Here is a 25971-nt window from a genome sequence, read left to right as displayed (position 1 = left end):
TTTTCAAAAGTCCCCCTCCCCACCATTTCCTTATTTCTGTCAGAAACACACATTCTGCCCCTTTTATTAGGTCTATAGTTTGTTTAAAATGAAGATATACAAAATGCAGATAATGCATCCAAAAGTCACTTAAAGTAATGATAAAAAGGCAATCTTTTTATAGAAAATTAGCCATTATATTTTATGAAATTAGTGAAGATGGAAAAATTCTTCTGATGGGTAATATACAAAGATTTCTGAAGTTCAAAGTGGTTTTAATATTCATAGAACTTTAGAATAAAAAATTTCTAGCTGATAATAATTCAGAGTTCATATATATTAATAGATTTTTTTTTAATATCTTAACAGGCAAGAAGAGACTGATCGGAGAGTGAAAAATGTAAGATAAATTTAATGTAACATTACAAATGGTTTTGTCCTCAACATATTCTATAATAAGGCAATGGGAACTAAAAATATCTGATATACTTTATTCTTTTTTAAAAGAATAAATTTTGCTAGAAATCAAATCATCACTAACTTTAAATATGGTTAAAGCACTATATACTCTCTGACTTTTATTGTAGTGTCAGTTAAACTGTGAGTGGTTCCTTACATGTTAGTAGTTAAATGAATGAATGTAATTTTAAAATCTTTATAAGAGTAAGTAAAAAACCTCCAAATCAGACTTTAAAATAAAATACTGAATCTTTAAGAATTCTGGGTAATTACTCAATATATACTTATGACTGTAATATTTTGCATATGTTGGAAGAATTTTGAAGAATGTGACTGTTTTATTAAAAAAAACACACGAAGTCAAAATATCTTTACTAGGGAAAATGGGAATGAATGAACTTAAGCAGTGATTCTCTAAGTTTTTAAATTTTTAAATATATTCATTATATCATCCTTCATGTTTGTATAATATATGGATTCCACATATTGGAAAACATGTTACTTTAAAAGGTTAACTTGAAGTATAATTTACATAACGATGATAGCTTAAGAGGGAAATGGTAGTGATGCTGTATTGTGTATGTTGTGAAATATTCAGCATCATCAATCTCGTTAATAGATTGATATGCCATAAAGAGCTAACCACAGTTTTTCTTCAGAGATCTTAAGATTTACTCTACCTAATTAAAAGCTTAATTTATGTTTTTCTTTAATTTTTTTCCCCCTTTTTGTATGTCTTAGTGGGCTGTAAAGTTACTCTTTGGGACCTGAGCTTTCAGTCTGAGAAAAAGCTCAGAGATGGAAATCCAAGAAGAAAACCATTTTTTCTTGACTCTTCCACTTCACACAGTTGAAGAGGAAATGTACTTTTCAAACAGTTCACCTTTTATCTAGTGTGCTTACTTGCATCTGACTGTGCCACTGATCTTGATCATGGATTTCTTTTAAAGGTTTTGATAACATTGTACTGGCTGGGAAGGAAAGCACAAAGCAACCCCTACTATCATGGTCCCTGTCTTAATTTGAAAGCCTTTGAGAATCTTCTAGGACAAGCTCTGACGAAGGTAAGGAGGCTGCCTCTGGAAGTGACGACTGCTGGAACTAGTATCCCTCTGCCTTCTACCCCTTCCTTGTTTCTCTTCCCTCTTTCCCTACCTCTTCCACTTTTCTGAAACATGCACCACCACTCTGAAAACCTTTGCTCCATTCCACATGTGGCTTGGCAGACAGGACTGTTAGCATTTGCTGACTTTGTGTGCTGCCCCCAAGGAGTGCGTGAGTCTGTTTCCAGAAAGTTTCCAGTCTAGCATAGCGGTGTAGGTGTTGAGTTCTCTCTTAATCTTAGGCAACTCGGTGACATATTCATTTGCTTCTTTCTTTAGATGCTTTCTGTAATTTCACTCATTCTGTATTCATAAGAACTGAACCTGTCATAGCAAGTTGCTTCAGAGCAATTAAAACATGTGGCAGTGACTCGATTTCTTCATGTCACTGTGGCCGTGTGCCCAGTGCTCACGCGCCATCATTTGCACAGCTAACCATGCAGTAGCTAAAGTATGATGAGTTTTAAAGTCGGAATCTTTTGTTTTAGACACATTTCTAGCCCTTCATATCCTAGAATCTTTATTGTAGCTTTTTATGCTTACGGACTGTTTGAGGAGAGTTAAGTGCCAGTGACCACAGTTCTGCCAAATCTTCATGTTTAAGACCCAAAATGGGGCACACTTACTCAGGAGAATTGGCTGTGCTTAGAAGAAAATATGTAGTCAAAATAATATAACACCACTAAATGTAGTGGCTGTATGTGCTTTTATGTTGGTTAAGTGGTAATGTACCAGTAAGGCATTTAAATTAATATTTTGCACATTGTGAGATGTAATAAATGTTTGTTTATCATGATTGGAAGATAGAAATTTCAGGTCTGGATGAAAATGATTGCCTGGACTGACTTCTAGCCTGATATTTACATAGTGTTACCTGAACATAGCCACAGTCACCATGGAAAGATGGGATCATAATAAAACCTAGGAAATATAGATATTCCTTTTTAAAAATGTTTGAACGGTGAAGAGATGATAGCACTCTGCTGAATTCCTTGAGTCAGGTTTCAGTTGAGATTATTGTGTACAAGCAGCGTGCAAGGTGTTGGGAAAACATACGAGGCAGAGGATGCTTCCTCAGTTGTCCGACGGGGAACCATGAAAGGCTAGGTCACAGGGGAGGGGGTAAGGCTCTGGTGGGAAAACCTACAGGAACCTTCAGGCACAAACAGAGCCTTGTCTTATGGTTGTTTCAGCTAAGAAATCATTCATTTAAAAGCAAAACTGCGGGACTTTGGCTCTTCTATCATAATCTCTTCCCTGCCTTTGGTCCTTTTTATGGTATCGTGACTCACGCTAAATAATCCCCAAATCGTGAGCTGGGAGGCTTTCCTGAAGGTTTCTTCCTGTCATAAGAGTCAAAATCATAGTAGGTAAAAATATTTTTGATACAACTGTAGTTGTGGTTTCATCCCAGTATTACAGAGTAGGGCTAGCTGTAAGAGGTGTATTAATACATGCTCTGATTTTTTCCATCTATTCTGCTAAAGTAAAAATCATTTTGTTCATTACACTATTTTAAAAAAAGATTTATTTATTTATTTATACAGAACTGGGGTACAGACCAGAGATGCGGAGGGTGAGAGAATTCACCAGGGACAGAGTGGGGGAGCAGAACAGGCAGATCGACGAAGTACACTGCTGAGGGGAGCAGCGGGCAGGTCAGGAGAGGTCTGCCACACCATGTGGATCTCCTCCAGGGCAGGTGGGGATCAAACTCATGCGGAAGTGGCTTTAGCTTCTTAGTGCTGTGCTTTAACCCGCTGTGCCACCAGGGAGGGCCTCATTACACTTTTTTAACTAGGTAGAGTTCAGTGGCCAATTTAAAATATCAGTTAGAGAAATACTTGAGATATGCTGTTGTACCTGAGTCATCCTGTGAGTTGGAGGTGACTCACTTTAGGTGACTTGTCAGAGTGAAGTCATAAAAATACCAACCAAGCACCAGACAAACTCGGACTTCTTTATATGAGGTGGCCGGTCAGCAATGCTGTGAACATTAGAGGCCAAAAATCATCTCACCGTTTATGGAACTCTAAAACTCTGACAAGTACATGTCTTAGAAGGCTGATGGATCCACAGATTGACTTGAAAAGCTTTAATCTGGGCCCTCCCTGGTGGCTCAGCAGGTTAAAGCACAGCACTGTGAAGCTCTCTCAGAAGCCACTGCAGCATGAGTTCACTCCCCGGTCAGGAAGCTAACCCACATGGCACAGCAGACCTCTCCTGACCTGCCTGCTGTTCCCCTCAGCAGTGTATTTCAGTTGATCTGCCTGTTCAGCTCCCCACTCTGTCACTGGTGAATGCTCTCACCCCTCCACACCTCTGGCCTGTACTTCTGTAAGCATAATAAATAAATCTTAAAAAAAAAAATCTTAATCTTTTTCAGTTTTGAAGAAGTATTTGCGGTGGTAACAGTGCTGGTCTCAGCTTTCCCGCCCACTAGGAAATAGGGAGTGGGGCTCACATTCCATGGCGGATGTCAAGTCTGATACTAGAGCACCTGGTGACTGTAGTTTATGCAGCTCCCCTCAATCTCCTGCACTTTATGGGCACTTCTAACCCTTGTACACAATTCACCTTTGAACTGACAGATCCAGTCTTAGTAAAAATCATGCCCAAGACAGCTTCTAAAGAGATTGTAAATATTTTCTCAACTTTTTTCAAAGGCCGAGAATTAGAAGAATAGTAAACTACCCAACTATGGACCATTTAATTCAGTTATTGAAAATCTCCTATACTGACTTTATTTATCGGAACATCTTTTTTTTTTTTTAAATTTAGTCATGGCAAATTTCAGATATCACATCCCAGTGCACACATCTCTGAGATGTAGCTATCTGGGTGGGATATTTCTACATTATTGCACTTAAGGAAATACATGATAGTCCCATATTACCTAATCTCTTGTCCAGTTCAAAACTTATCAGTCGATTCCTATCTTTCACAGCCTTTTGTCTGAATGTGATTTAATCAAGTTCATATATTTGATGTTTACAAATTCATAGTTTCTTCAAACTCGTCCAATATTATCAAACTCATCTGAAAGTAGTGTTCCTGGTTAATGACAAAATTACCGCACAGCAGTCTGAAAAATTGTACAGATACTAACTCTTCACTAATTACTATGTCAGGATGATGCTAAAGTCTTTATAAATCTTATTTAAATTCTAATTTGTAAAAATTCAGTTGCATTTTGCTATTAATTTTCATAGAAAAATGTAAATTACAATACTTATTTGAATATATTTTATGATTGATAAACCTATATCAAAGTTATGAGAAACCTGTGTCAATTTCAATTTATTTTTTGCTTGAGCCAAACAATACAGTTTGGTCCAGGAAAATGTTTTATATGCCAACAATCTGCTTTACTTGGTTCAGATCTAGGTTTTATAATTATAGTAGAAGTCAATGAATTCTGTGAAATATACATGCTCCCCTCACTCTTCTCTTTTAACAAGTTTTTATTATGGAACTTTAATTGTTTTAATGTAAACCATTTCAAATTTCTGGGATGTAGGTTGAACATAAACTTACTCATTTAGACTTCCAAAGGAGTTACGGTTGAGTTTCTCTTAGACTCCTTTCATATTTATTATCAGAGCTCTGTAAATAATCATTGATTTTTAATATCAAACATTATTCCATTTATTAGCTTTCCTTTTATTAAACCATTTCCCCTCATTTTAAAATAGGCTATACCACTTTATTAAATGATATTAAATATCTTTTTGTTGCTATCTAAGTGGCAGATCTGTGGGCAAACAGATATATTTTCTGATTGTTACTGGATTTTGCCTTTTGTGCGACAGGGAATTCACACTGCCTCACCTGTCAGATGAAGCACAGCTTGAGCTATGCAGACAGTCAAGGAGTGACTACATTTTTGGAAGCTGATATATGTGTTCTTTTAAAAAATGTTTCCTTAGGCACTTGAAGACTCCAGTTGCCTGAAGAGAAGTGGCAGGGATAGTGGCTACGGTGACTTTTGGTCTACTGAACGTGGAGAGTTTACAGGTCCTCCAGGAGGCCATAAGAGAGAGGATTCCTTTGAAAGCCTGGATTCCTTGGGGTCTAGGTCATTCACAAGCTGCTCCTCTGACATCACACTGAGGGGGGGACGTGAAGGTGAGTTGCAGGTTGACTGTCAGGATATTATTATTTGTGTATGAAGAGACAGTTGGGAATAGGAGAGAGTAGAACATTGGTGTGAAAATTATTAAGGCAAAAATTTCACTAAGAATTGGATTTCCATAGGAATTTCTATGTAACTGGGAGTGTCTTTAGAAATTTTTTTCCCTTTCAATAGTTCATTTCACCTGCCTTTCTTGCCATTTTTAGAAGAGGCAAGGGAAAGGACAGTAAATTTACCTGTTCGAGGTGCAGGAGGGTGAGAGAATTCACCAGAGACAGAGCAGGGAACAGAACAGGCCGATCGACAAAGTATACTGCTGAGGGGAGCAGTGAGTGGGCCTGGAGAGTTCTGCATACCACGTGGGTCACCTTCCTGGCCAGAAATCGAACTTGCACTGAAGTGGCTGAGGAGAGCTTCACAGTGCTGCAATTTAACCCATTGTGCCATCAGGGAGGACCCTAATTTTTTTTTTTTTGAAGGAAAAACAACAAATACTGTTACAATTGTCTCTGTTCAGAGTGGATTTGTGTGAGTCATGATAGAATATTCTAAATTTTGATAGATTAAGAATGCTAATTTGACTAGAAAACATCTTTTGCTTTTGCCAGGGCTTTGAGGAAACTCAGGGCACAGAGGTTGTGAACAGAACATGGTAATGGAGGTCATTCTGTTATGGAAAGGAGTCTTGCAAAATCCCAACATTATGATCAAATCAGTTATTTAAGTGCAAGTGTGATTTCTATGGCCATTGAGTATTGTGAAAAATTTCTGATTCTATATCTCTAGCAAATTTCATGAAATCAAAATGGCAAGGAAATTTTCTTGAAATATTTTTGTACTTCATCACCATCAATATGAAAAAATGGAGAAGTTTGGTTATGAATTTGTGTTAAATTCTTAGGATTTAACTTGCTGTTCATTTTGAATTGTGTATTTTTAAAATGTTTTTCTTACAAAACATCTGACATCAATATGGGAGGACTTTAGTCGCCATTCATGTATCCTTCACCAGGCTCTGCTATGACCTTTTATTGTGTTTTTTGTTTGTTTGTTTTTTTTTTGTCTCTGTGACTCCGGGGATTCATTTATCTGTCTTATTTTTGAGGACATTTCAGAGTAGATTATATTGGTCTTAAATATTTTGCTAGCACACCATGCAGTTAAATTCCTTGTCTCTAAAACCTCTTCTATTGAGAAGGATATTTGTGTATTTTCAGCTATTAAATCTGTCTTTATTGTGTTCTGAAAGTACATAAATGTACAATGAAATTTTTTCAAAAATAAAATCAAATTAAGCACTGTAAAAACCCCAAATTCATTAGCTTCTACAGTAGCAGTGGTATTTAAATTAGAAAAATTGAAGCATTAACCTTTAAAATTACTACAGTGCTCGTTGATTATCCAAGTGTGGTATTTTCATAGCCCTGATGACGATCATAGTACTTTTAAGGAAATGAAACTGAGTTTCTAACTTATCTGAATGATAGAAGCTGTAAAAGCAGAGGCTGAAATCCTCAACCCATTATTTTGTCCTTACTGAAGAACCTAAACATGAGGTGCTGGAACTTTTATCTGGACAACAAAGAATAAAGGGACAAAGGTTGTGGCAGATGGGAGTGTACACAGCTTTTAGCAGTCAGAGGCCAGCTCTCCCCCAGCTCCTTTTTGGTCTGGCTTCCTGGTCCAAGTCAGAAGCAGCCCTTTTTCCTGGCTGCACCCTGTATAGAGGGTGTGGAAATGAAGACTTAGCAGTTTCAGCCAGGTTTTGTTTTTTGAAAGGTCTGTAGAGCACCAGGAAGATAAAATATTTTTCTCATCCATGTATTGAAAATTCTGCTTTCTGCCACACTGTAACCCAAATTAATAATCACAGCAACGGTTATTACTTTAATAACCGTAAATTCCTTGTCTTTAAAACCTCTTCTGTTGAGAAGGATATTTGTGTATTTTCTGCAGGCTACTATCATCAGATCAACATTTTTTTACTTAAAAATATTCCAAAGTAGAACGATCTTTGTAAGTTTTAAATTTCACATGTACAAATTTTGGTAAGAATCATTGAGACATTTGTCTTATTTCTTAAAACTGCTCTGTTTATTTAAGAAGTGGTAAAAATAAGGATTCCTGTCTCAGCAGCTTATCCTTTATCCCTTTCGCCATGATTCTTCATTGCCCTGTTCCAGTCTCTTGGCCTTGTAGCTGTGTATTAAACCACTTCCTGGAGACTCTTTCATACTGTTTACTGTAGATTACTGCCAGACAGGAGGGAGGAGCCAAAGTCACCATTAGCTCAGGTTAACCCTGCCTGTGTTCTCTGTGCTGAGACCTGGGCTTGCCAGCTACTTCGCAGTCAGCCTCTGAAGCTCTGGAGGAAGCAAACAGCATTATGTAAACTTGATTAAAAACATACACACACTCACACAAGCGACAGAAATGGGAGATAGCTCCGCTTTGGTCTATGTGGTATTCTGTATCCTCTTTTCCCCTTTGTTTTTCAAAGAGCAGATTTGCTTAGTTGTACCTATCTGACCTTGAGAATGGCCAAGTGTTTCTTGTTTTCAATGCTTTTGGGTCAAAATTCAAGATTCCCAATATAATGTCCAGAACACCCTCTGAGACAGCCCCAAGTTCTGACTTCTCATTTAGGACTGAGACTTGATATTCCTTTGGTACTTCACAAGTCATTTGGTTCAACCTCCCATCTAATGCGGGATTTTAACATACAGGCAGATTCTTGCTTCCAAGATCTACCAGACCTTTTGTGATCTTGGACTTTTGCTTCTCTTCCTATGTAGTCCCTTATCTTTGCTCTCACAGAAATTGTTGATGACTGCATGCTTTATTTTAAATTACTGAGTTTCCCTAGAGTTTCCTTCCTATCTTGCTTTAAGTATCTTTAAACTCATAGCTAGATTTTATTTACTAGTATTTCATCAGTATATGTTATTGACAAAAACTTAGGTCTGGGGACATTGAACAACAGGGATTTAGTCATAATTTTTTTTTTTTCTGTGCAGAGTGTGCAACAGTGAAAGATTGTACCTCATGTGCCTTCAGTATGCAAAGCAATTTCCTCCTAATGGATCTTATCACAACTTCACGACAAGTTCTAAAAATATTTCCTGCAGTTAGCAGTAGAGCACTGGGTTTCCAAGGGAAAGACAAAGCGGGTATGCCCTGTGGGCTTCATTTAGACGAATGATCTGGAGAGTAAAGCACATTCTTGTGCCTTTTTTATAGGTTTTGAAAGTGACACAGATTCTGAATTTACATTCAAAATGCAGGATTATAATAAAGATGATATGTCCTATCGAAGGATTTCAGCTATTGAACCAAAGTCTGCTTTACCATTCAATCGTTTTTTACCCAACAAGAGTAGACAGCCATCCTACATGCCAGCACCCTTGAGGAAGAAAAAGCCAGACAAAAATGAGGATAACCGAAGAAGCTGGGCAAACCCAAGCTACACAGATGCAGATGGAGCATTTCCAAGGTACTGGGTGTGAGCTGATCATTGAGTTTTAAAATGTTTTATGAATGTGCTGGGTTATTTAAATTTTGGTACAAGGAATGGTTATAAAATATTACTTACATAGATACTATGTTAAATGTCACTAATTTTTACCCTTACCTCTATTTTTAGCTATGCCTATCTTGAAGATAACTCTTCAGTTTTAGAATGTCAGCATATGATCTGTTAGTTCTTTTTTTAGATGCATGCCTTTAGCTTATTGGTATCTTTCAACTTTTACTGGATGACTTCTGTTATCTACTGTGAGCTCTGCTGTGTTATTCTGTCTTTTTTTTTCTCTCTTGATTGATCTCAGGGGACACAAAAAGAAACCCTTCATTTGCCATCAGATTAGCAGAGCAGAATGTGATTTTTCACATACCTGTCAGAAGGAGATATGGGATTCTAAAAGTAGATTGGGATTTGAGGATGAATGGAGGTTGCCTTTTATAGTTTGGGGTTGACTTAGCCGGTTATAGATTTTGAGTGAAAAAGAAGAGTTGAGAGTCTTCATATCAAAACCATCTTTTCTAACTCTGGTTCACAAATATTTCCTTCTGATGACCCACTAGGTTGTAAGAACTGATGAGATCAGAAAAATTTCTCCAAGTATGCCTGCTGATAGTTGATTTTAATACATATAGCAACACTGAATTGTGAGCAATTTGCCTCTTCACACCTCTTACACAACAGTATCTTTGAAACTTGTGTGTGAAAATTATTCTCTAATGAAAATGAAATGGTATTATAATGCTGAAACTTTGTTCTGGGACCTGTGATGATGGGAATGGGAACTAATTTGCTTCATTTACAGTCGTGTACACTTTTTGAGCCCGGACGCATGCCTTTTGTGTTCTGTGTCACGAATTGCTCATAGAGTGTATTAACTGGTTGGATGTTTTGAACAGTAACAAGAAGAGAACTGAGGGCACACACTTGGAAAACTGGCCATCAGTACACGTAACTTCAAAATCTGCTTATTACTTGGAAGTGGAAGAGAAGACAAGTATACCCAACACTGTGAAGGATGATCTTTATGTGCGAAAGCTAAGTCCAATTTTGCCAACCACAGGGAATGCTTTTGATCAGTTTCTTCCTAAATGTTGGATACCAGAAGATGTGAACTGGAAAAGAATAAAAAGGGAAACTTATAAGCCTTGGTATAAAGAATTTCAGGGATTCAGGTTTGTCTCTGCATGTTTCTGTTACTCTGGCATTTCTTCAGTACCCTGCCGGGTGCGTTCTGTGTGCGCATTTATCAGAGAGACAAAAGTTAATTTCTTCCTCCAACATCTGTAGCATCTTGGTAACTGAAAAAGAGGCGATTGTTTAAACAGAAACTTCAGGATCTGGCTGTTAAGAATCCCCCTTCTTATTAGACATAGCTTCTCATTACTTTTAGTACTTGTATTTGTTTCCAATCCTTTGTTTCCTTTCCTCCTTCCTTCCTTTGCATCACTTCACAGTAGAAGGAATTCAGACTTTGGTGATGAGGATTTAGGCTCCGCCATTTTTAGTAAAACACGAAAAACAGAAGGTAGGCTAGAAAGCAACCGCCAAAGACGTTCCCTCTTGCTGGAAATGGCTACCCGGGCCAGAGACTCATGGGACATGCACGCAGCCAGGAGGACCAGCGGTGCTTCGGATGAGCCCAGGTGTACCTGCCCGCATGAGCCTGCCTGCCTTGGAGCCTGGCCTGCCACACCTGTACAGCTTCAGCTGCTACATTAACTTCTGACCATGCACGCTGAATCCTGAAATCATATTCTTCTAATATTTAGTACAGAAACATAATATATAGCATAATGCTTTCTGGCCGAGCATGTAAGCTGAGAATTTGGAAGGCTTAAATATTCTTCAGCGCAATTATGGACAAGACCATTTCTAGTTGCATGTAACATTTTTATTTATTTATTTATTTTTTAAGAAAACCAATTCTAAAAGACTTTTTAGAAATTTGACCTAACTTTATTGTTATGCTGTGTGTGGAGATGTGGAGAAAGGAAATGACTTTTAGGATGGGCATGGCAAAGCCTACTGGGAAAGTACAGAAAAAAAAAAAAAATTCATCAGGGACTTCTGTAAAGTTTAAGAGCATTTTTATTCTAAAAATTCCATGACTCCCTGTGCCCATTGTAGATAGTGCTTGAGGCCTGACTCTTGAAACTGGCCAAGATTGTTGCTGTTTCTCTGGAAGACAGATAGGTCTTTGTAATTAAAGGGAGTGTGAGGATATGCCAGGTGCAGTGTGTGTACTTTTAAGCCCATTACCTGTCCTAGTGGTGACATATACACTCTACTCTAAATGATCTACTGGACTCTCATTGGTAATGACACTGAACCCAAGGCTTTCTTCCAGAGTCCCTCGCATGATCCCCTAAAATGCTTCACCTGCAAAATCTGGCTTGTCAGTCTGCTAACCTTATCTCCCCAACTTAATAAGATTCTCCCTTCCTTTTCTTTTCTATGCTTCAGTCAGTTTTTATTACTCCAGGCCCTCCAAACATACTCTGATGACATCTTGTCTTCCGAATCAAATACCAAAATTGACCCCACTTCTGGCCCAAGGCTCATCACACGTAGAAAGAATCTCTCTTACACATCAGGGTTTAGAAGAGATGACCCCGAAACGTCAGCCCTGGATCCTGACTTAGAGAATGACGATTTCTTTGTCAGAAAGACTGGGGCTTTCCACGCCAATCCATGTGTTCTCCGAGCTTTTGAAGACTTCAGAAGGTTTTCTGAGCAAGAGGATCCTGTAGAGCGAGACATAATTTTGCAGTATAGAGAAGGTGAACTTGTACTTCCAGATTTAGAAAAAGATGATATGATCATTCGCCGAATTCCAGCGCAAAAGAAAGAAGTGCCTCTGTCCGGAGCCCCAGACAGATACCAACCGGTCCCTTTCCCTGATCCCTGGACCCTTCCGCCAGAAATTCAAGCCAAGTTTCTCTGTGTACTTGAAAGGACGCACCCACCCAAAGAAAAAGGTAGTAACTGTAGAGTACTGGTCCCCTCCCTTCGGCAGAAGAAGGATGACATGTGGACACGAAAGATCCAGTCTTGGACCCTGGGGACCTCTGTGCCTGCTGTCAGTTTCATGCCCGGCCCTTGCAGTGAGGCTGACTTTCGCAAGTGGGAGGCCATCCGGGAGGCCAGCAGGCTTAGGCATAAGAAACGGCTGATGGTCGAGAGGTCAGAGTGTGTTTCTGCAAGGATTTTGCTTGTCCTGGATGGTCTGTGTAATTTGTATGAGAAAGTGGCATCGTGTTGCCCAGTTCTGCATGTCATGGGCCATTTTGAAGCAGCCTGTAAACATTTATTTTGCTTGGAGAAACAGTCATTTCATGGAGAAGGTGCAATTCCATATTGGCACACCTCTTAAGTTGTCTGTCTGAGGCCTGTTTGGGATGGTAAAGCCACAGACTTTGCCTCTGGCCTTGAGAAGCCGATGGTACTGTCCTGCAACATGTCTCATGAAATATTTTCCAATTTAATCTTTTTTCTCATGTCCAGGCGTTTATGATAGAGTCTGGTTATAATTTGGTTTTTAATGTGTTTCTCATATTTTGGAGTATATGATTTCCCTTAAAATATGGCATTGCAAATTTAATTTACATTGATTTTGATTTTTGGTTTTGTCCTAGATTTCTTGGACTATCGATGTGTTTTTCAAATTTAAAGTTCAATGAAAATATTAAAATGCATGAATGTTAGATGCTGTCTGTTAAAACTCATATGTAGTTATAGTCACTTTGATAATAAGGATTCAGCATATTAAGTGTTGTGCTATTTGATGTTTTGATGAATGTGCAGTTTGTTGAACTTTGAGGTGGACAAATATGATTAGGTTGAATCAAACTACTAGATCCAAATATAACTTATTCTTTGTTCCTGGCAACAGGAAGCATTTTGTTATGGATTCATTGGTTCAAGGTAAATCAGGAAGCCATTTATCTTGCTTAATCTGAATTCCTTGAGATGAGACCAACGAGTATTTGAGACATGATGAGTGTAACAGAAGAGGCAACCTTTTGAGATTTGTCCATCTCTAGTAAAAGTTAAAGATATTGACCATTTTGAAACAAACGTAGTTGGAAAAAATGACTTCTTTTCATTTTTTGATTTTCTGGTTTCTCAGACTCTTTCAAAAGATTTATGGTGAGAATGGGTAAGTTTTGCAGTTCCCAATTAAAAACTGCATATTGTCTGTCATTTGTGCGATGTGTCACTGCACTTCTCTCTTGGCATGTCACTAAATGGGGATCTTGTGTGCTGTGCATGAAATTTAAAAATGGGAATTTCTTCTTAATATTGCAAACTTATGATAACATTTCTGTGTCTGAATGCCCAAAGCATGAAGTGCTATATGACAGCAAGAGTTTTACTAGAAATCTTAAATTTAAGGAGTTGAATAAAAGTAACAAAACACTTGCCTAAGAGAAGGTAATTATTTTGCTTCATAAATTAAAATTCTGATTTTTTTTTTGGTTGTTGAATCCCAAAAGGTTTACAATTTAGGCAATCAGTGATGGAGAAAGCATGAGTGTATTTAGAGTTTGGAATGTATGCAGGTGGAATTATCTGTATGCTCTTAGCTCTTGAGATGCTTTCATCATTCCCTTAGTAAGATTTGAAATATTTTCAAGATTCCTGACGAGGTGGAAAAAGTAGAACAGGACTGTGCTGTAGAATCAAACCAGTCTTTCAAAAGGGCAAAAATTAAAATCTTGGTAGTTTCCAATATTGTTGTGAGGACTGTATAGTTTGGAGATTCTCTGATTTTGACAGCTTTTAATAATTTTGGTAGTTTGATAGAAATCATGGAAATTGCTAAAATTACTATTGATATTCAAAGCACATTAACCATTCGAGGTGTAGTTCATTGGCAATTCATTTAAAATATTTCTCAGGTACTGATTTTAAGAATCAGGCTACCTGCATGTTTTTCCAATTCCACATGTGCTTCAAGTATTTTCACTGGTGAGTAAAGGGGCAGCTTTGGCATGATGCTTACTCATCTTCTAATCTCCATTCATCATGGGAAAGCTGTTTGAACTTGATGAAAAAATACCTTTGCAACTTCAAGCATTTTTGAATGATAAAAGGCCTCAGAAGATTTTGTTCAAAATTGAACAACTTAATAAAGTAAGCAGTTGTTTTTCTTGAAGAAAACGTAGGTATCCCGAAGATGAGGCAATGTAAATGTGTGCAACTCTTTCAGTGACTGATATGCCCCTCTTAGTGACACATTTGTGTGGCTAGGTTACAGAGAAACTCAATGGCCAAATTTAACTTAATACTAATTTTCCTGGACTAGCTTCAGCAAATGACTTCTGTAGAATATTTCAAGATTATTGCTTGTATAATGGTAATTTTTTATAGGCTATTTGGGTACAATTTAGTGTCAAGGTAACAACACACTAAAGCAAAGATTGTAAATTTAGAGTGACAAATAGTGAATGGTTTTTAAATGAAAAGTAAGACATAAGTGACTTCAGAAGACTCAAGTGCATTTTAGACCACTTGCAGTCAAATTCTGTCAGATTCTGTTCTGTACTCTGTTACCAGTATTCATAAATAGATCCAATGCAATGAAACAATCTATTCATAAGTAGATCTGATGCGATAAAAACAACAATTTAAGTTGGGTTAAATGAATTTTTTTTTTAATTCAGAATTTTCTCATATTAAAAAAACAAATGAGGCCCTCCCCAGTGGCGCAGCGGGTTAAAGCACCGCACTGAGAATCTAAAAGCCACTTCCTCATGAGTTCGATTCCCGCCTGCCCCGGAGGTGACCACATGGCGTGGCAGACATCTCCTGACCCGCCCGCTGCTCCCCTCAGCAGTGTACTTCGTCGATCTGCCTGTTCTGCTCCCCACTCTGTCTCTGGTGAATTCTCTCACCCTCCACATCTCTGGCCTGTACCCCAGTTCTATATGAATAAATAAATAAATCTTTAAAAAACAAACAAACAAACAAAAAAAAACAAATGATTTCTAGGTGATATTTCTCTGGCCATGACATATGTTACCAAACTTAGAATACTTATTTAGAAAATGATTATTACTCAGTGTCCTATCATTGAAGAATAACTGCCTATAATATGAGTGCTTTCTTTGGTGCTTCAAAGAAATGTATTCTACTTTTGCAGTCTTAGTCTGGCTTGCTTTTTATTTCATATCTAACATCTCTGTTTGTTTATTGTTAGGATGCTTTGTATGTGCACATGTATGCTTTTGTGTTGCATGAATTTATATCTGCATGGTTCCATGACATTTGAAAACTTGGTTATTATACCTCTTGGCAGAAATTGTTAATGACAAAGAAACATTTGTTTCACGGTTATACAACATTTTGTTATATGACTAAGCCATTGAATCTGCTGCCAGTAACAACAGGAAATGAGCCCTGATTCAAGGGGACGTTATAATCAAAGACTAGTAAGAAAACTACATATCACTTAGAGGTTTAGCCAAAAGCTTCTGCAGAACTATAAGGACTTGTAGATGACAAAAGGAAAGGGCAAATAAAGTTGATGTAAGTTTCTTTTTGAGGATTTTGCCCCCAAAGGCTATTCAGCAGTGTCTGCAGATACACACTGCTGAGAGGGTGGGTGGGCTTACTACTGGCATGTAGTTAGGGATGCTGCTAAATGGCTTCAAATACACAACAAGTAATTGTCTTCTCCCAAAATGGCAATCAGGCTGCTATAGAGAAACCCTATTTAAACCTTATAAATGGGAAGTTTTTATGATAGTCTCATCATTCTATTGTATGGTAAATCTAGCACCTCTTCTTTGGGCTTTTGTATTGATTTCAGAGAATTCCCATAGTAGCTCATGAAAATGCATTTAAAGTATATAAAAAATATGTTCATGGCACCCTCTGCTAGTTGGGGACCCCAAACTTAGCCCATATAACAAATAGACACTCCACAATCCTGTCAGTGATACATATTGGTTATTTTTGATACTGAAATACTGATCTTTAAGTTTCCTGAAGTTGAGTTCTAAATAATACACATCAGAACACCAGCCAACACTCCTCTGCCACGTGGCCCACACTGTAGTGATCTCCTTTTGTCGTCTCTCCTTTCTTCCTTACACTTTTTCCCTTCTCATCACTCTAAGTGCTGTTTTTAAAAAAATCTGGAAATGCATCATGCTAGATATGTATTTTGGGGGGAAAATCCAAATGCAGTTTTAAATTGGAGTCTTTCCAAATAAGAAAATGCAAAAGTAGCAGGTGAATGAACTCTAAGGGAATTGTGAATTGCTAGTGAATAGGACTTCATGCAACAGAATACAGTAGAGCTGGGTTTTGCTTTGAGTCTGCCTACTTTTCCTGGCCTTTTGTTGCTTATCCAGTCTGTGAGGCAGACAGGTAGGTATTATATGTATCTTAGAGACATGGAGAAAGACATAGTTAGTGAGTGGTAGACTTGGACTGGGGCTTTGTCCAAGACAGTCCGTGCAGACTGCATGGCAGCGCGTTTGGCAAATACAAAGTCCTCAGACATTTAATATCATGCTAATAACTATGATAAGGAAGGAGAGAGTCCTGTATGACCTGACTGAAAAACTACTCCAGACTTTGTAGATTTTATCGCTAGGATAAAATGACCTTGAGTGACCTTTCTGATTTGAAATTCTCTGAGGGTTAGCTTTTGGGAGATCTTCACGATCGTGTTTGTCTAAAGAAAATTTGGTGTCTAATGCCAAATGATTGAAATTCAATGGACATAAGTTTACTCATTTCTCCTAAGTACCCCTGCCTCACTTAGCAGATGAGGAATCAAGGTTCAAAGAACTTAGCTGGTGGTAAGTTGGTGCCACTACCAGGCTTGGGGCCCTTACCTCCTAAATGATTCTGGGGTTGGGCTCAGCTGTATGGGATGTGCTCAGTGTATCGGTAACTCTGTGTGCCCTAGGGGACAAAAGGAGTCCGTGTTCCTACTCCAGACAGTGTTTGGCTCACTTCTTTCATTCCAGAAACCTCTCATACCAGGCTGCATGGTGGGGTTCCCTTGGGCAACAGTGCAGCTTCTGCCTTTGATGACCAACTTACTGAACTCACTCATGGTGAGGTTTATAATGCAGGGGAATGAGGCCTACAAACACTCTTGAGTCTGCACCAGTTGTGTTATTCAGGTCTGTCCTCTCCTCCCCAAGAGGTTATTAAAATAACAGCATTTCCATTTTTTGTCCTGGAGTTTATGTAACCTCATATGCTGGGTGGTATCTAGATTCCCCTCATGCCTTGGTCTTAAAAATTTTTTTCTTGCCTCTTTTTAGTGATTCTGTTAGAGTTCAGATAGCCTGATTCTTTTTATACCTTCGACACATTTATTCTGAAACTCGCATAAATCAATTTTTGTTTAGTCAGAGCAGGTTAGGTACAGGCTGCGTTACTAAACCTAATGAATGACTTTGTGTACTCACATATATTCTGGATATAGCTCCTTAGTCAGTAAATTATATAAAGCTTCATACATGCCTTGTTCTATGTTGATGTGTTTTTCTTCCAGCTAGGACTTAAACTCGTGAGGAAACTAAGCCACACAAGCACACGTGTGTGCTCTCCCCCATAGGGAGGAGTGCTCCATACCGTGAGAACTGTGCGGCTGAAGCTCTAGTAAGCTTGAGGGAAGTCACAGAAAAGCTAGGAGGACTTCATCCAAGTACAGAACATTATCTGATCACTAATACATTTATGAGCTCTAGCAGGAGCCAGGTACTTATAGGCACAGATGGTACAGCGGCAAACAAATCAGACCAAATTCCTGTTAGTCATAGAGGATGAGGCAGATGGGAAGTAACCATACCTTTCAGCTAGCAATAAATAATATGGAGAGGCCCTCCCTGGTGGTGCAGCGGGTTAAAGCACAGCACTAAGAGGCTAAAGCCACTTCCGCATGAGTTTGATTCCCGCCTGCCCCAGAGGTGACCACATGGCGTGGCAGACCTCTCCTGACCTGCCCACTGCTCCCCTCAGCAGTGTACTTCGTCGATCTGCCTGTTCTGCTCCCCACTCTTTCTCTGGTGAAGCTTCTTGCCGCCCCTGAGCCTCTGGCCTGTACCCCAGTTCTGTATGCAAAAATCTTTTTTTTTAAGGTTTATTTATTTATTTGTACAGAACTGGGGTACAGGCCAGAGATGCGGAGGGTGAGAGGCTTCACCAGAGACAGAGTGGGGTGCAGAACAGGCAGATCGACGAAGTACACTGCTGAGGGGAGCAGCGGGCGGGCCAGGAGAGGTCTGTCGCGCCATGTGGATCTCCTCCAGGGCACGCGGGAATCGAACTCATGCGGAAGTGACTTAAGCTTCTTTGTGCTGTGCCTTAACCCGCTGCGCCACCAGGGAGGGCCCAAATCTTTAAAAAAAAAAAAATATGGAGAAAGATAAGGATAAGTAAGCTGTGGCCAGGACATTTGCTGTTTCTCACTGGATGGGATGCAAACACTGTGGTAATGTTTAAGCAGATGACTGGAAGTGAGCGAGCAGTGAGACTTGCAGATATTTGAAGAATATTCCAGGCAGAGCAGGTTGAGAAGCAGGGGGCTGAGCATGAGCAAGGCAACCAGTGGACTGGAGCAGAGGGGAGGAAGGGGGATATGATGGGAGATGAGCTGAGAGTTATGAAGGGGTCAGGTAATGTTTCTAGACCTTCTAGGACTTGGAAGAACCCGCTTTTAAGTCGTCGCTGAATGAAATGAAGAAACCAGTGGGTGCTGAGGCGAGGACTCTGAGGTCAGAGTGTAATTTTTGAAAAGGTGTCTCTGGGTGTTCCTGTGATACCCTGGCAGGAGACATGATGCTGTTGTCTCAGTGGTAGTGGAGGAGGCCTTGAGGTGGTGGGCAGAACATGTACATACTGGATCTATATAGAAGTGTGAGTACAGGCTTCACTGATGGATCAGTTATGCTATAGGAGAGAGAGTCTTGAAGATTTTTGGCCTAAAGTCTAGAAAGATGGAGTTGGTTTTCATTGTGATAAAGATGAGAGGACTGAGAATGTTTTTGGTCTATGACAAGTTTGTGTCACCTGCTAGACTCCCAGATGCAAAATGAGGAGGAAGTTTGCAGCACCCGGCCAGAGATTAGTACAGATTAGTATTAGTGCTGCTGAGGAGTGAGTGGCATTTTCAAGTGGGTATACACTGGTGAAGCATTTCTGAGTTGGAGGGAACAATTGAGGAAAAACCTTCACTAGATTACCAGCTGGGTGATGGCTCAAAAAGCTATTTTAAAGCTCTAGGTAAGGGGTGACGGTGCTCTGATCTAGGGTGTTGGCAATAGAAATGGAAAGAAAAAGACACTGAATAAGAAGACTGGATAACTAATTGAAGGTAGAGAGAGGCAAAGGTGAAAAATAGTTCTTAGGTTTCAAATGTGAATGATTGGAGGACAAGTAACACCATGAACAGTCACAAGAGGAAAAGCAGGTTTGGGGACAAAATTCAGTGTGGCTACATCAACAATAACCACGTGTTTGGTGAGTTAGTTTACAAAATTCTCTCTAGATGTTATTTCAATTTGTTTTTCCCTTTTATACTTGAGGCACCTAAGGGATATCCATGCAGAAATGTTTATTCAACAAGAAATTGGAAAGGAGTCAAACCAAGAACTGCTCCTAGCTGCGGATTTGGGTGTCATTTACATAGAGCTTATAATAGAATTGAATTCTTGTGCTAAATAAAGAGAAGCATCTTCTAAAAGAACTGTGGCAATGACAGAACCTTGGAAGGCGAGGTTTAGGGGCCCAAGGAGATGTACAGTTGTCTGTTACTTCAAGTAGCATTAGTTACAGTGAAATAAAATCAGATGGGTATTATGGGAGAGCTGGAGGAAGGAGTTTTTTGGACATACCAGCTTCAGAAGTGCCCTCTCTGTCTTTTATACTTGCTCTGAAACTTTCAGATCTGACTCCTCCCTTTCTGAAGAGCCCCCTCTTCTTCAGTGTAGCTCACCATGTTCTCTGTGCACATACACAGCAAAATGTCCTGCATATTGACACTCTCCCCTAAACCCCACTGGCGTCTACTCTAGTTTGAGTTATCGGAGAGCTAATCCTCAATACATACATGGGGGGTGGTGGTTACACACTGGAGACATGAAATCTTCCTTCATAAAAAGCAGACTCTGAAGGTTGTTCCAACTGTCTACTGATACTACCGTGGGGCTTGAGAATAAGCCCAGTGGGGTTGGGGCAGAGCTTACAGAGTCTTTGAGAAATAGTCGCACATTCACTCACAGTATTGAACTTGAGGAGAAAATATCAGGTAATCATTAAATTATTTAATAAGTGTCTAGAAAAGGTAGCCGAACCTTAAAAGATAGTCTTTAGGGGGCGTATAAAAATAAAGGCAGATGATTCTAGTTGGCTAATAGTTATTTCTTTCTAAAGTAAGGCCCTTTGATCCAGGGCCACTCCAAATGTGAACACTGGTTACTGATTTCAGATGTGTACAGGGTTCATCTAGCCCTTTTCTGGAAGAATTCACACTTGAGTGCCAGGCTCTTGTTTCTGCATTTTGGAAAAACACCATTTATCTCTGTAGTACTATTTCTTTGATGGTATCACAAAAACGCCTAGGTAGTACTGCAGAAACTTAGATGTATTTTCCAAATCGAAGTCCAATCTGCCAGCCTGCACCCTGAACCTGGCCACTGAATCTCAATTGCTGTGGGTGTCTTTGCTGCAGGAGCAAGTCCATGAGCGATGTCACTGCTGAGGATGTGCAGAATCTGCGTCAGCTGCGTTATGAGGAGATGCAGAAAATTAAATCGCAACTAACAGAACAAGATCAGAAGTGGCAAGATGTGAGTATTCTCTGGGTTGGGGGATGGCAAGACTGGGGAGGCTTGTTGACTCTTCTTGGCTTTTCCCAGTCAGTACCCTTGAGACTTTTCTATTACTGAATTTAGTTCTGTAGAAAATGTGATCATTTCCTTGACAGGATTTTTTTTTTTATTTAATGATTTTTTTTTTAAAGATCTATTTATTTATGCATACAGAACTGCGCTACAGGCCAGAGTAGCAGGGGTGGTGAGAGGATTCCCCAGAGACAAAGTGGGGAGCAGAACAAGCAGATCGACAGAGTACACTGCTGAGGGGAGCAGCGGGCAAGTCAGGAGAGGTCTGCTGCATCATGTGGGTCACCTCTGGGGCCGGGGATCGAACTGCAGTGAAGTGACTGTGGCCAGCTTGAAGTGCTGCATCCCAACCCATTGTGCAACCAGCCTTGACAAGATTTTTAAACCTTATTGACCCATGAACCCATGCTGTTTTTAATAACCATAGTGAAAAATGTAATTGAGCATTTTTGAATATTCTGTGAGTCCTGCGAACTATAAAGTTGCTTCTTTGTAAGACAGTTAATTTGTTTCCTTGCTTGGTGGCTGAATTTTGAGCTGTGAATTTTGTGGCTGTGAAACCTGTTCAAAGTTTAGGGAGCGTACAGAATTTGACATCAGTAGAGAAAGATGAAAAGGGCTTTTAGCTTTAAATATTTGGAGAGAATAAGAAATATAACACGAATCATTGAAAAGTAATCATTTAATTTTAATCAAAATTGCATGATTTCAGAGCTAGTATCTATCTAGATAACTGTATATATGTGGACTTAATCTTTCCTTTTTCCATGGAGGAAAAAAATGCTTGACCTTCTAAAAAAGAGACAACTGTTATAAACCAAAGGGCTGTAAAGAATTAAACTATACGGAGCAAACCCAAAGGAGCATGAGGAGAACTTTATGGAGAGAGAGTTGCCAGTATGAACAGAAGAGCCAGGAGCAGTAAATTTTAGTTTTCGAAGGAGATGAAATATTAAAAGTTAGTAAAATGAAGACAAAACTTCAGTCTTGGTTACATTTTTGAATTTCTGTGCCTCTTTTAGTTGGGGACTCAATTGTCATGAAATAGTACTGAAATGTCAATAGCCCAAAATGTTTGGGAATGAAGATAGTTAAGTATAGAGATTATCTATAGGTTGTTAGACAAAAACTCATGCTTGTTGTCCTTAAAGGACCATACACTCTACCTTTGTCCCTTCTAGAAAAGGCTTGTCATGGTCTCAGAGTGGCCTTGTCTATAGCCAAAGGATATAATTCCAACTTAAGTTTGGTGTGAGACCTTGAATAGGCTTCTGCTTTGACTGGCATGCCTTTAGCTATTTCCAGCGTGGAATTTCCCTGTGTGGGAGATAATAGAAAAGTTTGTATCACCCAGAATGCCTTAAATCCTGGGTGTCAGAAGCAGTTAGCATGTTTAATTGAAAGCTGAATTAGGTTGATTGCCCTGGGGTCACCCACCGAGGTTAGATTTACATTCCTCGCAGGAAGTTTCCCTGCTTTGAAGTCACATACTTGATTCTGGTCTCGCCTACCCGGGCTGGCATGGACCCCTCAGCCTCCAACTCCTGTCTTCTGTGTGACCCTATTCACTCATTGTTGAACCCTTACTTACAATTCTGTCTTTCCCTCCAGACTGAGAATTCTTCATAGGGGGACTGCATCACGTTTTCTGTGTGGCTCCTGTCTGGGATTGAGTTTATGTTGGTTAAAAGAAAGAGTGAGTGAGCCTCTTACACTCAGCCATTACAATCAAGTCTCTGTTTCAGCTTTCCCAGTGAGACTGCTATTGTACATAACAGCCAGATTATTGGAGTGAGATGAAAATGAATTTGAAACAGTTCCTGATCTTTCTGACCTGACACCTAATTACAAGCATTTAGCATTCTTTGTGATATGGGCAGCAAGGCAGGCGCTTTCTGGGAAAACAAAAATGGGGTGTAGCTTACTAGGTCAGGTTTTTTCGACAGACACACGAGATAAAGCCTTGGTACAGAAACGCTGGCTATAAAAAGCAAAATTAGGGCACGTTGGCATCAAGTTGGAGTGAATAGTTTCAGCGATGTAATAGGATACTCTGGCATGCTCACTCATGGAAAGGGTGTGCAGAAATTCAGGTAGGCCTGTGCTGATGTGATTTTCTTCTGTCAGGACCTTGCAAAATGGAAAAGCCGTCGAAAAAGCTACACTTCAGATCTGCAGAAGAAAAAAGAAGAGAGGGAAGAAATGGAAAAGCAGGTGCTAGAGAAGTCTGAGAAGAGCTCTAAGACATTTAAGGAAATGCAGCAGGACAGGTAATCAGGCTGAATGTACCTCAGAGCTGGAGATCACCCGGGGCAGAACTGTTCTTTGTAGTATGGTATGACAAAGTGTGCTTTAAATTAAACTCCTGTAGGGAATGAAAATTCCTGTAGGGAAAAGCAAGTTATTACTGTCACAGTGACCTGGATTATCAGAGAAATGAGTACTTAGATGTGTATTATTTCTTATTTGATACTGTATGTTTATATGCAGATTTGAGTGCTATTGGCTATGTTTGGTGCAGAAAATAAGCCAGTTTTTCTCCTTTTAAAGTGTGTTTAGGGATGGATTGATCAAGTGGTACCAGCTCCCACTTTTGACTAAATTGTCTGAAATATAATGTAAGGTTCTTTTTCATGTTTTTGTGGTACAAAAGGAAGTCTATGTAAATCTGAGGGATTATTCTTTTCATCATACTATGAGAAAATAAAGGTCAAATTCAAACATTCTAGCAGAGCAGTTACAATGTGAAACCTTAGGGTATTTACAGGTTAGGGCGAAGGCAAACATGCTTTAAGGATAATGTCTGAAAGGGAACGTGCTGTCAGGTGAAAAACAAAGCTCCTTTGTGGCCAGGAAGCCTATGGTAAACACGGTTCACTCACTTAAATGCAGCACTCTGACCATTACTGAATGGGAGAGGGGAGGCTGTTTCCTCAACTTCTCCATAAATACTAGCGGTGACAACAGTAACAATAATCTGGGAATTCTATTATGGGTATGAAATCATATACTAACTCAGTCTTAAAGGAACCCTGGCTCTTTTCTTGAGTCTTGGTCTTTTACTTTTAGTAAATTATTATAAACTGGGCACAGGGTATAAAGCTCACAACACTACCAATGAATCCACATCTTGGTTAAATTGGTTGTCGATTAGTTAAATTTACAGTATGCTAATTTTGGAAGGGTTATAAATTTGCAGATAAAAATGTGAGTAATCCCTTTAAAATCTCTTTACAATTATAAAAGAGCTGCAGTGTTTGAGATCCTCTTAAAAAATTCGAGCTTTTAGAATGAGTGTGGCAAAACAAATCAAACAATCCTACTAACTCCATAAAATCATGTATTATCCTCATATTCTGTAACTACTGTGTTGATTTGTGAAATCAATATTTTTTAAAAATACCCAGTCCATTTTTATATTTTAAAAATACCCACACCTGTCTCTCTGCCGTTCTGTGTCAAACGCATAATTGTATGGTTCTGGTGCCTTTCTTTCTGCTAAGGGACACCCGAAATCAAATGTCATCAGTTACATCCAGGAGAAGAATACATTCCTGTGATGATGTATTGGATGAAGAAAATCTTACCCCTACATTGACTATGTCAGAAACGAGTGACCAGAGTGAGAGAGTGGAAGAGGAAGAAACAAGTTATCCCACAAAAGTTCCTGAACCAGAGTTTTCAAGTTTTGCAAAAGAGGAGGGCACTCTGAGAGCTGAAACTCAGCTTCCTTCTCCAAGCCCTGTGGAGGAACAACACTCAGCCCCTTTGTCTTCTCAGCAGTCACAGAGCACACAAATGGAGTCGACTCGAGTTTCAGCTTCTCTCCCCAGAACTTACCAGAGAACTGATACAGCCAGGTTAACATCTGTGGTCACACCGAGACCTTTTGGCACTCAGTCAAGGAGAATCTCATCACTCCCGAGATCCTACACGGTAAAAATGTCCCCAGCTCATTTAGTCTGTTTCAGGGACAAAGTCAGTGAATTTATGTGGAGGTTTGAGTTATACAGGTAATGGGTAAAATGTACATAATGTATAGGTAACAGTTCATTTTAGCAAATTTAGATTTAACAATTTTATGTTTAAAATATAGTAGGCATGCTTTTAAGTTCAATGGAGGTAAGGCTGATGTATTTTAGAAAGTGAATAAAATGCACTTCGAGGTAGAACATTTATTATTTTTTAGAGTCATGTTGTCTCAGATGTAGGCTTTGTGAGGGATTAGGACGAGCAATATGAAATTGTTAATAGTGAGTTGTTTTTGACCTATAAAAGAGCAATTGTACATGGTTCCAGCTGAATATTTTCAGGTGCTTTGTACAATTAACATTTTTCCTACTTCATGCAACTTGAGATGTTTTAATATAGTTTTTAAAATGTCTCTCATATTTTCAGGATTTTTTTTTTAAAGATTTATTTATTTGTGCATACAGAACTGGGGTACAGGCCAGAGGCTCAGGGGCGGTGAGAGGCTTCACCAGAGACAGAGTGGGGAACAGAACAGGCAGATCTACGAAGTACACTGCTGAGGGGAGCAGCGGGTGGGTCAGGAGAGGTCTGCCACGCCATGTGGTCACCTCCGGGGCAGGCGGGCATCAAACTCATGCGGAAGCGGCTTTAGATTCTCAGTTGCTGTGCTTTAACCCGCTGCGCCACCAGGGAGGGCCATTTTCAGGAGTTTTAAGAGTATAGAATGTGGAGTCGAAAGGTGGCATATTCATTTTAATTATATAGGGTATTATACAGTTAATACCACTGTCTTAATGGAATTGTAAAATCAATGTTCAAATTCCTTTTACTACTGCCAATGTAGAATCCTAAAACTTAGAAACACAAAAGTTTGGTTAAAATTCAAAGTGCGAGAAACCTCTCTAAAGTGTCCAGGAAATTCATGACCAT

The 25971-nt window shown here is 39.3% G+C and overlaps 1 protein-coding gene across 3 annotated transcripts in view; it reads left to right on the top strand.

Moving 5' to 3' along the window:
* Positions 1 to 1388: 1388 nt before the first annotated feature.
* Positions 1389 to 25971, top strand: part of LMO7 (LIM domain 7) — a 59217-nt gene continuing 34634 nt past the window's right edge. For 2 of the 3 annotated variants that reach the window (XM_012723129.1, XM_012723128.1), the window contains exons 1-9: positions 1389 to 1502; positions 5471 to 5669; positions 8917 to 9169; positions 10096 to 10371; positions 11663 to 12382; positions 13329 to 13358; positions 20898 to 21015; positions 23197 to 23339; positions 24573 to 25005. In XM_012723129.1, coding sequence (XP_012578583.1) covers positions 8955 to 9169; positions 10096 to 10371; positions 11663 to 12382; positions 13329 to 13358; positions 20898 to 21015; positions 23197 to 23339; positions 24573 to 25005 — 1935 coding nt within the window. In that variant the 5' untranslated portion in view covers positions 1389 to 1502; positions 5471 to 5669; positions 8917 to 8954. The remainder of the gene's footprint in view (positions 1503 to 5470; positions 5670 to 8916; positions 9170 to 10095; positions 10372 to 11662; positions 12383 to 13328; positions 13359 to 20897; positions 21016 to 23196; positions 23340 to 24572; positions 25006 to 25971) is intronic. The other variant, XM_012723130.1, reaches the window with a different exon arrangement.

Source organism: Condylura cristata, unplaced genomic scaffold (assembly GCF_000260355.1).
Source record: "Condylura cristata isolate star-nosed mole 26May11 unplaced genomic scaffold, ConCri1.0 scaffold00010, whole genome shotgun sequence".
Lineage (NCBI taxonomy): Eukaryota > Metazoa > Chordata > Mammalia > Eulipotyphla > Talpidae > Condylura > Condylura cristata.
Note: the sequence above shows the minus strand (reverse complement) of the source record. Positions and strands in the feature narration are given on the sequence as shown.